This window comes from Prionailurus viverrinus, chromosome E2 (assembly GCF_022837055.1).
Source record: "Prionailurus viverrinus isolate Anna chromosome E2, UM_Priviv_1.0, whole genome shotgun sequence".
Lineage (NCBI taxonomy): Eukaryota > Metazoa > Chordata > Mammalia > Carnivora > Felidae > Prionailurus > Prionailurus viverrinus.
In genome coordinates this window covers 2,810,966-2,826,803 of record NC_062575.1, presented here as the reverse complement: position 1 = coordinate 2,826,803, position 15,838 = coordinate 2,810,966, and the positions used below count along the sequence as shown (strand labels likewise).

At 42.7% G+C, this 15,838-nt stretch overlaps 2 protein-coding genes across 11 annotated transcripts in view; one reads left to right on the top strand and one right to left on the bottom strand.

Annotated features, from left to right (window-relative positions):
* NLRP8 (NLR family pyrin domain containing 8) overlaps positions 1-13,106 on the top strand; it is a 32,853-nt gene extending 19,747 nt beyond the window's left edge. The window contains 4 exon segments of the mRNA XM_047836076.1: positions 6,184-6,294; positions 8,386-8,556; positions 11,753-11,923; positions 12,977-13,106. Coding sequence (XP_047692032.1) covers positions 6,184-6,294; positions 8,386-8,556; positions 11,753-11,923; positions 12,977-13,106 — 583 coding nt within the window.
* The window catches only part of NLRP13 (NLR family pyrin domain containing 13), a 143,455-nt gene that overhangs the window by 92,742 nt on the left and 34,875 nt on the right, over positions 1-15,838 (bottom strand). The window lies entirely within an intron of this gene.

Sequence of the window (15,838 nt, the reverse complement as noted above, 5' to 3'; positions counted from 1 at the left end):
TTTGGTGGGGAACAAAGGCGCCCGCCAACGCCATCTCCCCCGCCCATCCCCCAGCCAAAATCCCAAAGGGAACCAGTTCCTGCCAGGGAAATTGCTGGCTCCGCGCAAACACCCAACTCTGTGCTTCTGCGGAGCCAAACCTCCGGCAGTGGATCTGACTCCCTCCCGCTGCCACAGAGCCCCTCCTGAAGTGGATCACCTAAGGAGAAGTGAGCTAAGCCTGCCCCTCCTGCCCCCGTGCACCTTGCCCACCCACCCCAGCTAATACGCCAGATCCCCAGCACCACAAGCCTGGCAGTGTGCAAGTAGCCCAGACGGGCCACGCCACCCCACAGTGAATCCCGCCCCTAGAGGAGGGGAAAAGAAGGCACACACCAGTCTGACTGTGGCCCCAGTGGTGGGCTGGAGGCAGACATCAGGTCTGACTGTGGCCCCGCCCGCCAACTCCAGTTATACACCACAGCACAGGGGAAGTGCCCTGCAGGTTCTCACCATGCCAGGGACTATCCAAAATGACCAAACGGAAGAATTCCCCTCAGAAGAATCTCCAGGAAATAACAACAGCTAATGAGCTGATCAAAAAGGATTTAAATAATATAACAGAAAGTGAATTTAGAATAATAGTCATAAAATTAATCGCTGGGCTTGAAAACAGTATACAGGACAGCAGAGAATCTCTTGCTACAGAGATCAAGGGACTAAGGAACAGTCACGAGGAGCTGAAAAACGCTTTAAACGAAATGCATAACAAAATGGAAACCACCACAGCTCAGCTTGAAGAGGCAGAGGAGAGAATAGGTGAACTAGAAGATAAAGTTATGGAAAAAGAGGAAGCTGAGAAAAAGAGAGATAAAAAAATCCAGGAGTATGAGGGGAAAATTAGAGAACTAAGTGATACACTAAAAAGAAATAATATACGCATAATTGGTATCCCAGAGGAGGAAGAGAGAGGGAAAGGTGCTGAAGGGGTACTTGAAGAAATAATAGCTGAGAACTTCCCTGAACTGGGGAAGGAAAAAGGCATTGAAATCCAAGAGGCACAGAGAACTCCCTTCGGACGTAACTTGAATCGATCTTCTGCACGACATATCATAGTGAAACTGGCAAAATACAAGGATAAAGAGAAAATTCTGAAAGCAGCAAGGGATAAACGTGCCCTCACATATAAAGGGAGACCTATAAGACTCGTGACTAATCTCTCTTTTGAAACTTGGCAGGCTAGAAAGGATTGGCACGAGATTTTCAGTGTGCTAAACAGAAAAAATATGCAGCCGAGAATCCTCTATCCAGCAAGTCTGTCATTTAGAATAGAAGGAGAGATAAAGGTCTTCCCAAACAAACAAAAACTGAAGGAATTTGTCACCACTAAACCAGCCCTACAAGAGGTCCTAAGGGGGATCCTGTGAGACAAAGTACCAGAGACATCACTACAAGCATAAAACATACAGACATCACAATGACTCTAAACCCGTATCTTTCTATAATAACACTGAATGTAAATGGATTAAATGCGCCAACCAAAAGACATAGGGTATCAGAATGGATAAAAAAACAAGACCCATCTATTTGCTGTCTACAAGAGACTCATTTTAGATCTGAGGACACCTTTAGATTGAGAGTGAGGGGATGGAGAACTATTTATCATGCTACTGGAAGCCAAAAGAAAGCTGGAGTAACCATACTTATATCAGACAAACTAGACTTTAAATTAAAGGCTGTGACAAGAGATGAAGAAGTGCATTATATAATAGTTACAGGGTCTATCCACCAAGAGGAGCTAACAATTATAAATGTCTATGCGCCGAATACCGGAGCCCCCAAATATATAAAACAATTACTCATAAACATAAGCAACCTTATTGATAAGAATGTGGTAATTGCAGGGAACTTTAACACTCCACTTACAGAAATGGACAGATCATCTAGACACATGGTCAATAAAGAAACAAGGGCCCTGAATGATACATTGGATCACATGGACTTGACAGATATATTTAGAACTCTGCATCCCAAAGCAACAGAATATACTTTCTTCTCGAGTGCACATGGAACATTCTCCAAGATTGATCATATACTGGGTGACAAAACAGCCCTTCATAAGTTTACAAGAATTGAAATTATACCATGCATACTTTCAGACCACAATGCTATGAAGCTTGAAATCAACCACAGGAAAAAGTCTGGAAAACCTCCAAAAGCATGGAGGTTAAAGAAGACCCTACTAAAGAATGAGTGGGTCAACCAGGTAATTAGAGAAGAAATTAAAAAATACATGGAAACAAACGAAAATGAAAATACAACAATCCAGACGCTTTGGGATGCAGCGAAGGCAGTCCTGAGAGGAAAATACATCACAATCCAGGCCTATCTCAAGAAACAAGAAAAATCCCAAATACAAAATCTAACAGCACACCTAAAGGAAATAGAAGCAGAACAGCAAAGGCAGCCTAAACCCAGCAGAAGAAGAGAAATAATAAAGATCAGAGCAGAAATAAACAATATGGAATCTAAAAAAACTGTAGAGCAGATCAACAAAACCAAGAGTTGGTTTTTTGAAAAAATAAACAAAATTGACAAACCTCTAGCCAGGCTTCTCAAAAAGAAAAGGGAGATGACCCAAATAGATAAAATCATGAATGAAAATGGAATTATTACAACCAATCCCTCAGAGATACAAACAATTATCAGGGAATACTATGAAAAATTATATGCCAACAAATTGGACAACCTGGAAGAAATGGACAAATACCTAAACACCCACACTCTTCCAAAACTCAATCAGGAGGAAATAGAAAGCTTGAACAGACCCATAACCAGCGAAGAAATTGAATCGGTTATCAAAAATCTCCCAACAAATAAGAGTCCAGGACCAGATGGCTTCCCAGGGGAGTTCTACCAGACGTTTAAAGCAGAGATAATACCTATCCTTCTCAAGCTATTCCAAGAAATAGAAAGGGAAGGAAATCTTCCAGACTCATTCTATGAAGCCAGTATTACTTTGATTCCTAAACCAGACAGAGACCCAGTAAAAAAAGAGAACTACAGGCCAATATCCCTAATGAATATGGATGCAAAAATTCTCAATAAGATACTAGCAAATCGAATTCAACAGCATACAAAAAGAATTATTCACCATGATCAAGTGGGATTCATTCCTGGGATGCAGGGCTGGTTCAACATCCACAAATCAATCAACGTGATACATCACATTAATAAAAAAAAAAAGAGAAGAACCATATGATCCTGTCAATCGATGCAGAAAAGGCCTTTGACAAAATCCAGCACCCTTTCTTAATAAAAACCTTGAGAAAGTCGGGATAGAAGGAACATACTTACACATCATAAAAGCCATTTATGAAAAGCCCACAGCTAACATCATCCTCAATGGGGAAAAACTGAGAGCTTTTTCCCTGAGATCAGGAACACGACAGGGATGCCCACTCTCACCACTGTTGTTTAACATAGTGTTGGAAGTTCTAGCATCAGCAATCAGACAACAAAAGTAAATCAAAGTCATCAAAATTGGCAAAGATGAAGTCAAGCTTTCGCTTTTTGCAGATGACATGATATTATACATGGAAAATCCAATAGACTCCACCAAAAGTCTGCTAGAAATGATACATGAATTCAGCAAAGTTGCAGGATACAAAATCAATGTACAGAAATCAGTTGCATTCTTCTACACTAACAATGAAGCAACAGAAAGACAAATAAAGAAACTGATCCCATTCACAATTGCACCAAGAAGCATAAAATACCTGGGAATAAATCTAACCAAAGATGTAAAAGATCTGTATGCTGAAAACTATAGAAAGCTTATGAAGGAAATTGAAGAAGATTTAAAGAAATGGAAAGACATTCCCTGCTCATGGATTGGAAGAATAAATATTGTCAAAATGTCAATACTACCCAAAGCTATCTACACATGCAATGCAATCCCAATCAAAATTGCACCAGCATTCTTCTCGAAACTAGAACAAGCAGTCCTAAAATTCATATGGAACCACAAAAGGCCCCGAATAGCCAAAGGAATTTTGAAGAAGACCAAAGCAGGAGGCATCACAATCCCAGACTTTAGCCTCTACTACAAAGCTGTAATCATCAATACAGCATGGTATTGGCACAGAAACAGACACATAGACCAATGGAATAGAATAGAAACCCCAGAACTAGACCCACAAACGTATGGCCAACTCATCTTTGACAAAGCAGGAAAGAACATCCAATGGAAAAAAGACAGTCTCTTTAACAAATGGTGCTGGGAGAACTGGACAGCAACATGCAGAAGGTTGAAACTAGACCACTTTCTCACACCATTCACAAAAATAAACTCAAAATGGATAAAGGACCTGAATGTGAGACAGAAAACCATCAAAACCCTAGAGGAGAAAGCAGGAAAAGACCTCTCTGACCTCAGCCGTACCAATCTCTTACTCGACACATCCCCAAAGGCAAGGGAATTAAAAGCAAAAATGAACTACTGGGACCTTATGAAGATAAAAAGCTTCTGCACAGCAAAGGAAACAACCAACAAAACTATAAGGCAACCAATGGAATGGGAAAAGATATTTGCAAATGACATATCAGACAAAGGGCTAGTATCCAAAATCTATAAAGAGCTCACCAAACTCCACACCCAAAAAACAAATAACCCAGTGAAGAAATGGGCAGAAAACATGAATAGACACTTCTCTAAAGAAGACATCCGGATGGCCAACAGGCACATGAAAAGATGTTCAGCGTCGCTCCTTATCAGGGAAATACAAATCAAAACCACACTCAGGTATCACCTCACGCCAGTCAGAGTGGCCAAAATGAACAAATCAGGAGACTATAGATGCTGGAGAGGATGTGGAGAAACGGGAACCCTCTTGCACTGTTGGTGGGAATGCAAATTGGTGCAGCCGCTCTGGAAAGCAGTGTGGAGGTTCCTCAAAAAATTAAAAATAGACCCACCCTATGACCCAGCAATAGCACTGCTAGGAATTTATCCAAGGGATACAGGAGTACTGATGCATAGGGGCACTTGTACCCCAATGTTTATAGCAGCACTCTCAACAATAGCCAAATTGTGGAAAGAGCCTAAATGTCCATCAACTGATGAATGGATAAAGAAATTGTGGGTTATATACACAATGGAATACTACGTGGCAATGAGAAAGAATGAAATATGGCCTTTTGTAGCAACGTGGATGGAACTGGAGAGTGTGATGCTAAGTGAAATAAGCCATACAGAGAAAGACAGATACCATATGGTTTCACTCTTATGTGGATCCTGAGAAACTTAACAGAAACCCATGGGGGAGGGGAAGGAAAAAAAAACAAAGAGGTTAGAGTGGGAGAGAGCCAAAGCATAAGAGACTCTTAAAAACTGAGAACAGGGGCGCCTGGGTGGCGCAGTCGGTTAAGCGTCCGATTTCAGCCAGGTCACGATCTCGCGGTCCATGAGTTCGAGCCCCGCGTCAGGCTCTGGGCTGATGGCTCGGAGCCTGGAGCCTGTGTCCGATTCTGTGTCTCCCTCTCTCTCTGCCCCTCCCCCGTTCATGCTCTGTCTCTCTCTGTCCCAAAAATGAATAAACGTTGGAAAAAAAATTAAAAAAAAAAACTGAGAACAAACTGAGGGTTGATGGGGGGTGGGAGGGAGGGGAGGGTGGGTGATGGGTATTGAGGAGGGCACCTTTTGGGATGAGCACTGGGTGTTGTATGGAAACCAATTTGACAATAAATTTCATATATTGAAAATAAAATAAAATAAAATAAAATAAAATAAAATAAAATAAAATAAAATGCATCTCTTTTAAGCACACATTTTTGAAGCTTGTGAAGGGCTGTCTCTCCCGGGCCACCCTGGTGCCCATTATGTATTGTTTAGTCATTGGTGGTCTCTTTCCCATCCTTGTAAATCCCTTGCTGTTTTCCTGACCCACATCTCCTCCACTCCCCTAGCCTCACAGAAAGGCTGATAACCTCTCCTTTAGGACTCGGAAGCCCTAAGGGGTGGTTACAGAGGTGTGATGACACTTTCACACTGAAAAGGACACCCCAGATGGCCATGTTCCTCTCTCAGTTTGGGACATGCACATGAATGAAATTGCATCCCATCTGTGTCTTTCTGCTCCACAGGTTGGAGAATTGTGACCTCATGCTGCTTTCTTGTACAAGTCTTATTTCTTCCCTCAAGAGAAACGAGAACCTGACCCATCTGAGCTTGGCAGAAAATGCCTTGAAGCACGAAGGAGCAAAACAGCTTTGCAGTGCCTTACAGCACTCTTTGTGCCCTCTACAGAGGCTGGTGTGAGTCCCAGAATGTCTTCTTTGAGACTGCCTGGAGTATAACAGAGTGATTGAGGAAGCCGTGCATGTGTGCATGCATGTGTGTGTGTGTACATGCACTGATCTCTATCATATATTCTTTTTAAAAATTTTTTACGTTTATTTATTTTTGAGAGACATAGAGAGACAGAGGCATGAGCAGGGGAGGGGCAGAAAGAGAGGGAGACACAGAATCAGAAGCAGGCTCCTGGCTCTGAGCTGTCAGCATAGAGCCTGACATGGGGCTTGAACTCACGAACCGTGAGAACATGACCTGAGCTGAGGTTAGATGCTCAACTGACTCAGCCACCCAGGTGCCCCTATCATGAATTCTTTAAATGATTTCCCTTAGGTGTCAGGATGTATGATACTGTGACTTATAACATAAAAAATATGTATATGATCTTTGTCCCTGTTTCTGGCACAGAGGTACCCAAGCCCTTGGAAATACCTAAGTGGTGAGAGCCATAAAGTCATCTTTTATTATGTTAATGAGGTGGCTTGTGGACAGTTCCTAAGGATGGAGGCTTGCTGCCCCAAAGACCAGTCTTGTGATGAGTGGGTTAGAACTTTAAGTCCTATGCCCTGACTTCTGGGGAGAAGAGAGGAGAGGAGAGGCAGGTGGAACCAGCCACCCATAGCCAATGATTTAATTAGTCATAACTACATAATGAAGCCTCATAAAAACCCCAAAGGATGGGATTTGAGAGCTTCTGGGTGGATGAACACGTTCAGATGTGGGAAGAAAGGCACACCTGGAGAGGACATGGAACCCCCACATCCTTTCTCCATGCCTGGCCCTACACATCTCTCCCATCTGCTGTTCTTGAGTTCTAACTTTTTATAATAAAATGGTAATGTAATGAGTAAATGGGTTTCCTGAGTTCTGTGAGCTGCTCTGGCAAATTAATCAAATCCAAGGAGGGGGTCATAGGAACTTCTGATCTATAGTCAGTCAATCAGAAGCACGGGTAACAGGTGATTGGCCTCCAAGGTTGGAAGAAGGCACTGGAACCTTCAGTTTATAACCCACTGTTCAGAAGCACAGGTAATAGTCTGGGCTCGTGGCTGGTATCTAGGGAGGGGATGATGTAGGGGAAGCAGTCTTGTAGGACTGAGCCCTTCACCTGTACAATCTGATGATCTGTAGACGGTATCAGAAGTGAGTTGAATTCTTGGACCCTATTGACGTCTAAGAATTGTTTATTAGTGTGGGAGACCACCCCACACATGTTGAAATTAGTCTCAGAGCACCAATGCACAGTGCTTTTGTCTATTATTAATAGAAAATAGACTCAGATGGTCTTCAACCGTAAATCTTCTAGCTCATAAAACCAGAAATGAGAGAGTGGCACAAAATACCCCCTGAACCCATTACACTTTCAGCTTCCCCAAAAAGAAACAGAAAATGGTACAGCTGCTTTGGAAAATGGTCTAGCTGCTCCTCAAAAAGTTAAATGTAGACCTAACACATGAGTCAGCAATTCCACACACAGGTACACACACGACAGAAATAAAAAACGTACAACCGCACCAAAAATTGTACACCGATGCTCATAGGGGCATTATTTACAATAGCCAAAAAGTGGAAACAACCCTAGTGTTTATAAGCTGATGTGTGAATGAAGAAGGGCCGGTGCATCCATATGATGGAATATTATTCAACCGTAAAAAGGAATGACGTATTGACACATGCTACAATATGGATGAATCGTGAAAATATTATGGTAAATGAAAGACGCCATATTTTTTTTTGAGATCCTGATTTCACTTCCTTCAGATTAATATCCAGACAGCAGTTGCTAGACTGGGGGGTGGCTGGGGGAAGAATCTGGGAATTAAAAGGGTACAGGGTGTTCCTTTTGGGTGTACTGAAAATATCCTAAAATTGTGGCAAACGTGCACCTTTGTAAATATACTAAATGATGTTGATTTGTACAATCTAAATTGGTGAATGATACAGCATGATAATAATATCTTGATGTTATATCCAAAAAAAGTGGGATGGGGGGCAAGAAAGGAATAAAATCTAAGGGTGTTTGATTGGTTTTCTTGACATGTGTTCCTTCGCAGGCTGAGAAACTGTAACCTGACCTCCGAGTGCTGTCAGGAAATGGCCTCTGCTCTGGATAAAAATAAAAATTTGAGAAGCCTGGACCTGGGTTTTAACAGTCTGAAGGACGATGGTGTTATCCTGGTCTTTGAGGCCCTCGAGAACCCTGAGTCTTTCCTCCAGATTCTGGAGTAAGTTACCCCCATCCCCTCCTTTGCAATGAGGACAATGGTCTGTAAAATTCTTAGTGGAATGCAGGATCCAGGTCTTCCAGGAAGCTTGTGTGCAGTGGTTCTGAAGGTGATTCCTCAGACTGGGAACTTGTTCATCTGGGGAGTCGTTAGAAATTATTGCAGTGTTGGTCTTTCTTGGTCTGTTTTGTTTTGTTCAGCATAACTATGGCAAGGTGCATCTCTGACATCACAAATGGTGGGATTTCCTTCTTTCTTGCAGCTGAGTAATATACCATTGTGTGTAAACACCATGTTTTCTTTATCCATTCATCTGCTGGTGGGCATGCAGGCTGTTTCCGGAGGGTAGCTATCATGAGTAATGCTGCAGGGAATGAGGTGCCGGTATCTCTTGGAGATCCTGGTTCCAGCTCCTTTGGTTGAGTACACAGAAGTAGGACTGCTAGGCCGCGTGGTGCTCTGGAGGCGGGCTCTCTTTGACCAGCATGCCCAAGTGGTTCCCTGGCATAGTACACTTGGAGTACCATTGTTCTAGGAAACAGTCTTCCATCCAGTAAAAGAAAGTGCATTTGTTGGCTGTGGACTGATGCCTGAGATAGCTGGCCTTCTGAAATCAACTTTTGTACTTATAAATTCTTTTCTTTACATATGTATTTTTTCTTCTTCTCCTAAATGGTCTCTATGCTAACATGCACACTAGCCAAAGATTTGGCAAGATTCATCCTATTTTTAATGAGTATCGTGGTTAGATTAAGTATTTGGAAAAGATTTGGAAACGTCTCTTCTCTGGTGATCAGTGGATATGGGTGAAAGTGCTTTGCCTCGTTTCTGCCCACATAATCTGTTCTCTATTAGTATAATTTAGGTTTTAATTCTAGATCATTAAAATCTTGTTTTATGTTACATCTCTAATTTCTTTCTTTTTATTTTAGAGAGAGAGGGGGAGGAGTAGAGAGAGGGAGAGAGAGAATCTTAAGCAGGATCCATGTTCAACATGGAGCCTGACTTGGGTCTCTATCTGACAAACCATGAGATCATGACCTGGGCCAAAATCAAGAGTCAGACGCTTAATCAACTGCTTCCCCTACATCTCTAATTTCTTAGGATATCCTGATAATGGATTTCACTTTTGTTGATAATTAGCCAGTAAAAAAAAAATTCATTGTTCATTGTAGCTCATGATTATTTTTCATTTTTTAAAGATTTTTTATTTTAAGTAATCTCTACATCCAATGTGGGGCTCAAACTCACAACCCCAAGATCAAGAGTTGCATGCTCCACCAACTGAGCCAGCCAGGTGCCCCAGCTCATGATTCTTTTTCTCCAGAAATTTAACCTTGGGTTTTAAATACTGATTTATCTCTTAAATTGAGTGAAATACATTTTCAAGGATGAAATAGTGGCTGATGGGCATTGAGGAGGGCACCTGTTGGGATGAGCACTGGGTGTTGTATGGAAACCAATTTGACAATAAATTTAATATTAAAAACAATAATAAATAAATAAACTTGAAAAACAAACGAACAAACAAAAAGAATGAAATAAATTTCCAGATGAGCATTTATGTAGTGTTCTCTAAGCCTTTGCTTGTGTGAGACTACTTTTCAAAATCTACTACTTTTCACTGATGGGCAGTAACTTGGCTGAGTATAAAATTCATAGACAACTCTGTATCCCAAACTTCTTGATCTAAAACTCCCCTAGACTTCATTCTATAGAATTCTAGTCTTATAGAAAAGCCATCGACATCTTTATTTTTCCCAAGAAGAACCCAGACTTCTATTGCTTATTCTTTTCATTTCAAAAACAGTCCTCACATACCTGTGCGTCTTATTTATAATTAGAATTATTTTAGGGATGCTTTGCAGCTCTTGATCTCAGGATTGTATGTTAGAGCCCAACGTTGGGTGTGGAGATTAGTTAAAAATACACTCTGGGGGCATCTGGGTGGCTCAGTCGGTTTAGCATCCGACTTCAGCTCAGGCCATGATCTCATAGTTTGTGAGTTCAAGCCCCACATCCGGCTCTGTGCTGACAGCTCAGAGCCTAGAGCCTAGAGTCTGCTTCAGACTCTGTGTCTCCCTCTCTCTCTGCCCCTCCCCTGCTCACACACACTCTCTCAAAAAGAAATAAACATTTTTTTTATTTAATAAAAAATAAAAGCTTTTAAAAAATAATTAATTTAGAATGACTTGCCTCCTTCTGTCAAAAGGAAATGATTTAAGTGACTCTAAATGAGGTTAGGGAACTTTTTGGCTGGTGTGCACAGGGAGGACCAGGGACCTACCTGACAGAAAGAAAGTCAGGGCCTTCATAAACTAAGGCAAAGCTGAGTGATGCCCTTGTAGTTTTGGCTTGGGCAGCAGTTCCCAGCTTGTCATTTATGGGCTAGCAGAGATGCACAGGGCAGGGGAGGCAAGCACTCGGAATGAAAGCAAACAGTGCATGAGTAGGAGACACAGGGATCCCAAGGCCTCCTCTGTTATGTCTGCTCTGCACTGCTTATAATAGCCTTGCTCCTGGGGAGATTGTACTCCTTGTTCAAAGATGGGAGCCAAAACCACCCCCTTCCTGTACCTTTCGCTCACCCACGCACCACTTCCTCTTATATGTCTGTTCTGAATTTATGATACACAGCACTTCTGTGACTCAGCTCCTTTCTGGACCTGTCTCTCCCTTTTGCCATGAACACTGCCTGTGAGGGCAAAGGTATCTTTCTAGAATACTGAAACCATGCTCTTTGCATATATTTATCTGGTGACCTGCCTGCCCCCCACCACCCCCAATCAACTATGAGTTCCAGGAAGCCAGGGATGCTGTTTTCTTCATGGTTGTGTGCCTTGGTACACAGGTGGTGCTAAATAAATATTTTTTGAATGAACAAAGCTAATGCACAGTGACAATCAATTTCTAAAAGAGATTGTGTGGCTCCTCACTTCTTGGGAGTTAGGACTTTTATAGCCTACCCTGGACAGCCATCCTAAACTACAAGAAAAAACTGACGCATCTGTAGCACGTACTTAACACGCTTGGAAGGAAATGCCTCATTCCAGGGGGTGTGATTTCCAGGATTCGGATTGGCTGAGCTCTCTGATGTGGGGTGTAGCCACCTGGCTATGATTTCCAGGGTTCGGATTGGCTGACCTCTCCGATGTGGGGCGTGGCCACTTGTCTACTGTCTGCTCCCACCCCACAGGTTGGAAAGGTGCCTATTCACCTGTGTCTGTTGCCAGGCTATGGCCTCCATGCTCCTCCACAACCAGAGCCTGAGATACCTGGACGTGAGCAAGAATGACATCGGGTGCAGGGGCATACTGCTCCTGCAGGAGGCTTTTCAGCAGCGCAAGTGGAAAGCGAGGGCTGTTTTGTAAGTCTCTGTTGGGTTCCCTGTGCAGAAAAACAACAGCCCAAGCAAAGCTCCTGGACAAGAGGGAAACTCTGGATCTAAAAAGCTATTGCAGCTGTTGCTGATTTTCCTCTCATTTCCTCGGGATTTATATTTTCCTGGTGCCTGTTGGGAACATTGGCCTGCACTCTCCTGTTGGATTTTAACTTCCTTCTGTCATTCACCTTCCCTCCTTGTGTTAACTGAGTGAGTCACCACTTACCAGCCATATGACTGTGAACAAGTTCCTTTACCTCTCTAGTCTCAGTTTCCCCATCTGTGAACTGGGATGGCGGCTTCCTCCATGGAGATGTGACGCCACAGCGTTCTCAGTCAGCGGTGGATTCTGGGTGGAGGTTTTAAGGGTATCTGGAGTTTTCATTATCCATTGCTCCGTAACAAATTACTGCAAAGCTTAATCACTTAAGGCAACACACGTTAATTTTCTTGTAACGTTTCCAAGGGTCAGAACAATGGGAGCGGTTTGGCTGGGTAGTTCTAGCTCACGGTCTTCACTGATGGGGTATGATGGAGACTTAGAAGAGTGATTTCTATGCTCACCCATGTGGCTGTTGGCAGGAGGCCTCGATTACTCTCTGTACAGCTGCTCATGACGATGCAGCTGGCTTCCTCCAGAACAAGTGAGAGACAGAGAGAGGACACCCAAAAAAATACCTCAGTCTTTGATCTCTTCAGTTGAAAGTGGCATCCATCATTCCTGCCCTATTCTGCTGGTGACACAGACCGACCATAGCCCAAGAAGGGAGGAGACTCCACCAGAGTGAAAATAACAGGGCAGAATCACTGGGCCATCTGAGGCTGCTGACCACACTTAGTAAGTGGTTGGACGGAGGACCTCAGCCACCATCCCTGACTCCCCAGAGCAGTAGTCTGGTCTTGGTTTGCAGCATGGGACCACAGTGGTCTCCAGGGTGGTGCACTTCTGTCTTCAAGGTTCTGTGTACGTTTCTAGGAACACACACACATACGCACACCAAATTTTAGACAACAAAGCCTGATTCTTGTCCTTCACAGGGAAACGAAGCAGAACTACACAGCAGAGACAATGACAAGGCTGGAGGGCCCAGCTGTGAAGAATGAAGTCCTGAGGATCATACAGGACTGGAGCATTGAGTACTGGGAGGAGGCAAGATGGATGGAGTGATCTGGTGACCCCACCCTGGGTATTTTTTTTCTAGAGAAAACCTGGGGAATTTTGGCCTATTCTGTGGGCCATTCTGAGTCTGGAATGGCCCAATTGTTTCTGGAAAATGGTGTGGGGCATGACCTCTAAACAGCTCCCTTGGAGATGTTGACGTTCATGTGTTAGACATGGATTAGTCACTGAGTTGGGGAAACCAGCCCTCTTCCACCCCTGGCTTCTGGAAGTCCTTGAATTTGTCATGTTAATATTGTCTCTGGGAAGTATCTGAATTGCCTATGAGGATATCAGAAGAATTTAATTAAAAATGTATACATAAATGCAATGTGAAAGCTTTTCAAGTGTTATTTATTTACCAGTAGACTAGTAGATCAATGGAAGAAACCTCAGGGGCACTGGGGTGGCTAAGTTGGCTGAGCATCCAACTCTTGGTTTCAGCTCAGGTCATGATCTCACAGTTGTGAGTTCAAGCCCCGTGCTGGGTGTGGAGCCTGCTTGGGATTCTTTCTCTCTCTCTCTCTCGTTCTCTCAAAAATTAATAAACTTTTTAAAAACTGAACTTCTAAAAATGATTTTAGTGTATTAATACAATAAAACAAATTAAGCCAAATGTTTCTTGGACACATAGCAGGCTGAACTAGATCCTTGCTCTAGAGAGTGGTTCCCTACATGCTCTGTCTCCTCGTGGTCCACAGAACTTTGAGAAACTCTAGTAATATGCAGATGACCTCCCCTCCAACCTCACAGGAAGGGACTATACATCACAGGGCAGTCTGAAATTTCCAGGTCTAAATCATGTCGTACATGAATGAAGGAGTTAGGACAGCATTTGGAACTCAAAGATATAGAGGCAGCCATATGATATTTTCTTTTGAAAAACTCATGTTTTGGGGCGCCTGGGTGGCTCAGTCGGTTGAGCGTCCGACTTTGGCTCGGGTCATGATCTCACGGTGAGTTCGAGCCCCACGTCAGGCTCTGTGCTGACAGCTCGGAGCCTGGAGCCCGTTTCGGATTCTGTGTCTCCCTCACTCTCTGACCCTCCCCCATTCATGCTCTGTCTCTCTCTGTCTCAAAAAAATAAATAAACCTTAAAAAAATTGTTTTTTAAAAAAGAAAAACTCATGTTTTTCTATACAAAGTAATGATCAGGTATTATCTGCATTGGTTCTCTGGTCTCCATAAGGGTTTCATTACAAAAGTCAGAGCAGTTGGAATCCTCAACCCCACTTCCACCCCATCCTTAAAGCATAGAGAAAAATAAAGGTAATCCAATCTTCCATTTAAAATTTGCTTTTTTTTGGTTTTAAAAATTTATTTATTTAAATTCAAGTTGGTTAACATATAGTATAATATTGGCTTCAGGAGTAGAACACACTGATTCATCACATACTTATAATACCCAGTGTTCACCCCAACAAGTACCCTCCTTAGTGCCCATCACCCATTTAGCCAATCCCCCCCATCCACCGCCCCTACAGCAACACTCAGGTTGTTCTCTGTATTTAAGAGTCTCTTATGGTTTGCCTCCCTCTCTGTTTTTATCTTATTTTTCTTTCCCTTATGTTGATCTGTGTGTTTCTTAAATTCCATAGATGAGTGAATCATATGATACTTGTCTTTCTCTAATTTCGCTTAGCATAGTACCTTCCAGTTCCAACCACATTGTTGCAAATGGCAAGATTTCATTCTTTTTCATCGATGAGTAATATTCCATTGTATATATGTACCACATCTTCTTTATTCATTCATCAGTCGATGGACATTTGGGCTCTTTCCATAGTTTGGCTATTGTTGATAGCACTGCTATAAACACTGGGGTCCATGTGCCCCTTTGAATTAGTGTTTTTGTAACCTTTGGATAAATACTTAGTAGTGCAATTGCTGGGTCATAGAGTAGTTCTATTTGTAATTTTTTGAGGAACCTCCATACTGTTTTCCAGAGTGGCTGCCCCAGTTTGTATTCCCACCAGCAGTAAAAAAGGGTTCTCCTTTCTCCACATCATTGCCAACATCTGTTGTTTCCTGAGTTGTTAATGTTAGCCATTCTGACAGGTGTGAGGTAACATCTCATTGTGGTTTTGATTTGTATTTCCCTGATGATGAGTGATGTTGAGCATCTTTGCACGTGTCTGTTAACCATCTGGACGTCTTCTTTGGAAAAATGTCTGTTCATGTATTTTGCCCATTTCTTCACTGGATTATTTGTTTTTGGGGTGTTGAGTTTGATAAGTTCTTTATAGATTTTGGATACTAACCCTTTATCCAATATGTCATTTGCAAATTTCATTTGCTTTGATTTGTTCTCCAGAGCCCAGAATTTAACAGCTGGAGATGATCATAATGTACTACCACTAGGATCCACAGTGAATGAGGTGGGGCTGCCCTGAACTGCCTTGCCTGGGGGCAACAGAAAGCCAGAGAATCCACCCACTGACAGGTTCCCCACAAGGGCCCAGGAGACACCCCTTTGCTAAAGCAGTAGGGGAATGTGCCTTGAAAATAGCCGGGCTTGAAAGTGTGACAATGTCCCCAGTCTTTGTGGCACAGGGTCTTACCTGGGAATCTTTAATAAAAGCACTGTTGCCTGGCTGCCAGCCCCAGACATCCAGACTTAATTGGAGTAGGGTGTGGCTTGGGCATCAGGGGTTTTAAAATTCTCCCAGATGATTCTAACCTGGGGTGAAGTTTGGGAACTACTGGAATAGGAGGTATCTGTTAGCATTGCTGGCAATCAC